Source organism: Poecilia mexicana, unplaced genomic scaffold, assembly GCF_051168715.1.
Source record: "Poecilia mexicana isolate PSO_F unplaced genomic scaffold, ASM5116871v1 scaffold_10, whole genome shotgun sequence".
NCBI lineage: Eukaryota > Metazoa > Chordata > Actinopteri > Cyprinodontiformes > Poeciliidae > Poecilia > Poecilia mexicana.
The window spans coordinates 6,145,260-6,148,896 of record NW_028263379.1 but is presented as its reverse complement, the minus strand read 5'-3'; the positions used below and the strand labels follow the sequence as shown (position 1 = coordinate 6,148,896).

Here is a 3,637-nt window from a genome sequence, read left to right as displayed (position 1 = left end):
TCATTTTTTTGGATTGAACCACTGATTAATTACACCTGTATTTCCCCAAAGATGATTAATCTTCAAAGACGTTTTCTAAAATGACTCATTTGTGAGCAAATTGTGCCAGGTGTGTCCTGCCTCTCGCACAATGAGCCCCGTGAACCTGAGAGTTTGGAGACGATGGACCTAATCGCAGAGCGATTAACGGACTGAATACACATGGATCCATGTTGCTGAAAAACTCTGCAGGGTAAATAATATCAACCTTAATGAATGATACACAGAATAACAAGAAATCTGCAACTTTTATTTAGAAATAGTTTCAAAAAATAATGAAGTTAGCACACATTCCATATACAAAATGTCAGTGTTAAGCCTGAATATGTAATGGAACTGAATAGCAACTATGGTTTGTTTCTAATGTTGATTTGAAGAAACCTTGAAAATAATACAGCTTAGGTTGAGTTTTGACAGGGAATTGAAGACAAATCTGCTAATTTAAAAAAAAAATAGTGCAAAACAGAAGTGAAAATAGTTTAAAAGCATTTTGAGAATGCTGACAAATAAATTTAGTATTTAATGGAAGCAAAGTAGCTTTTGAAACGGGATACAGCTTTTAAATATTTTAACTTTTTATATAAAATATATGATTTACGTATATATATTGTGTGTATATCTATATTTATATATGTATATGTCTTACATTATATTTCCAATTTCAAATAGGTAACCTCACAGTCTCAACAATAAAATGAAAACAAATGGCATTAATGAAATAAAAGTATGTAGTATAATGTGGCAACAACATGCAACCGGTGCTACTTTATTGTCAGATCAATGCAAAAAATATGGAGATGGAAAAACAAAGCAAAAAGGTTATTGTTATTAGCACTGTCATTGCCACCAACTGTACATCTAGATACAAAAGTTACAGAATGTATCAGAGTCATTTACATTCACTGAGATGACAGTTATTTATTATAGTAAGACTATAGTTATACCTACTGGCACTAGAATTTGGCACTCTTACTTATTTGGCATTTTGGACCTTCACCTAAGCCATATGAAAGTGGATGCCTCCTCTTCATGTCTTCAGAATGTAATACTATCATACCGTATCATCCTGTTCATTGTTTTCCATTCATGACATGTAAACAGATTATGTTTCTTCTTGAAAACAGAGCGGTAACTCTGGTCCTCGTCAGAAAAATTACAAACAGCAAAAGCACTGAAGCCAACAGAGACAAAAGAACAAAAGAAAATTGCTGCAACAACTCCAACAATAAAAAGCTAAGAAGGATTATTTCCAAATGTCAAGCATTGACACATAGATCATATCAACACCTAATGTTAAGGAATAAAATATACAGGAAAGTTTTTATTAAGAATTAATTACATGACTTTAAGATCTCACTCTCTTATGTAATGTTTTTGGCTTTCAAAATATGGAACTAGAAGCTGTTTAGTACTTTTTATCTGAACTCTCATGTTAAGTCGTTCATATCCAACCAGTATGTACGCAAGTTTATTTAAAAGCTATTCTGTGAAAATACATAAAAATATTTTTTTGTACATTTTTTCTCTGCAAATTTTCTTACAAAAAAAAAATCCATTTCACATCTTAATGGAGGTGATATCAAGTGTGCTTGAAAATCCAGTTTGGCGGTGGGGGCTACAGAAACAGTTGTAATCAATAAATTGACCCCTCTCTCTCACACACACACACGCACACACACGCACACACTCGCGCGCACTTGCACTATTCAGGCACACAAATACAGCGGGCCTGACTGAATCGCTGACACCCAGGAGAAACTGCAGCCGTGAATCAAGCCCTTGCTTCTTTCTCAGTCCAGTTCAAGCAGGTAGGAAAGCATGACACCACAAGTCTAGAAAACAAAAGCCAACTGTTTATATTTCGAGTAAAATTCCACCCTTTAAGGGAAGCTATTTTATGGAAAATGTAGATAGAGAGCAACAGTAAAAGTCTTCGTGTGGAGAAAGAGAAATCTCTCTCATACCTTTACTTTTTCACAAGACAAACAAAAAAAAAGGTGCCAAAACAGAAAGGAGGGACGAAAGGAAAAAAAAAAATCACTCTATTAAAACCGTTGTAAGGCACTCAGGAGTTTCTCAGTGATCAGGATAGATCTGTCAGGCTGACGTTTAGTCCCATGTCAGGTCTCACATACGGGACAGCGTGGACAGCTTTGGGAAACTCTGGAGTCATCACCCGACCATTCTCCCCAGTACTCCCTGTAACGGAAAGTCTCGCTTTATTCCTCATGGCATCCCCAAAGGTCACCTACAAAAGCACAGAAGCCACATGCACATCCAGACACAAGCCAGCCCAATCATCACACACACGCACACACACACGGATCCATACACAAACAAGAAAGCAACATGTTAGACGGATGCGTCTGACCACATCAAAATGCTTAAGAGATTATAGATACATAAATATGAGAATGTAGATGAGAACTTAACGTGAGGTCTGTGATTAACACAATGCAAGATGCAAATGATCATGTAAAGGTTTCTGCATGGTCATTGCAAGCATTATTGTTGAAGTACGTTACTAGGACAGAGGTATTAACAAGCATGGCCATCAACAGTCATACATGAAAATGGTTTCAAAGAGGTAGAGAACATAAATCAACAAACACAATTTTTATGCTTGTAAAAAAGGGGGAGTATCGCTTTCTCTCATTAAAATCATAAATCACCAGTACATACGATCCGTTGGCCAACCTCTTCACTCACTAACACTGAAGGATGGAACGGATGGAGCCAAAAAAGCGTGCATTTGGGGGGAATTTATGAAAACCTCGATCCCTACCCCCTAAATTTTTACACTTTCGATCCCATATACGTTGTAACCTTCCTTATAAGTTGCAAAATTCTGTGAATTCTGCGAGGAAGTTGGATTAATATTCTGTGCATTCTTTGCCACCTTCATTCGTTTCGCCTCGGCTCGGGACTTGTAACAGAACTCAATCAAGGCCACCAGCATGGCCAAACCGAGTCCGCCGACCAGAATGTAGAAGACCCCAGCCACGTTGCTCAGGCTTAGGGCACTGGTCTTCTCCTGCAGGACGGACATGAGATGAGGATTAGTGTTTGGGGCAGTGGTAAAATCTGAGTTTTAAAAGTAAATAATTTAAAAAAAGATGTACGTCAATGATTAAAACAAACAAACAAAAAAAAATCAAACAACAACAAAAAAAAAACAACACAATCACAGCAATTACTGAAACATACACAAAATGCACCACAACATGAAATAATCTGGATTACTTTGTCTACAAATAATATTTAAAAAGCACAGAAAATAACAACAAATAACACATCAGTTCTTTTTTTTTAAAGTTGGGGTAAATTCAAAGCAATGTGGTGGGTGTGGTTAGTCAATTAAAATGAAATGTAGCAGCATAAAACATCAATGTGTTGTGGATCTACATCAGAAATTTGTTCTCTATGAGGACCATTTACATGGGTTGCCCATTAGAAAGGGCTAAGCTGTTACAAACGTGCTCAAAGACTTTTACTTAAAGACAGACAAGAGGGGGACAGACTATTAAAAACCAATCAGGTTTTGACACATACAGTACAATAAGCTCTGTTAGGCCCATTAAACACCCATGTATTCATT

The 3,637-nt window shown here is 36.6% G+C and overlaps 1 protein-coding gene across 1 annotated transcript in view; it reads right to left on the bottom strand.

Moving 5' to 3' along the window:
• Positions 1-268: 268 nt before the first annotated feature.
• gria2b (glutamate receptor, ionotropic, AMPA 2b) overlaps positions 269-3,637 on the bottom strand; it is a 26,282-nt gene continuing 22,913 nt past the window's right edge. The window contains exons 13-14 of the mRNA XM_014981983.2: positions 2,939-3,073; positions 269-2,287 (exon numbers count right to left, since the gene is read on the bottom strand). Of these exons, the coding sequence (XP_014837469.2) occupies positions 2,123-2,287; positions 2,939-3,073 (300 nt within the window). The 3' untranslated portion in view covers positions 269-2,122. The remainder of the gene's footprint in view (positions 2,288-2,938; positions 3,074-3,637) is intronic.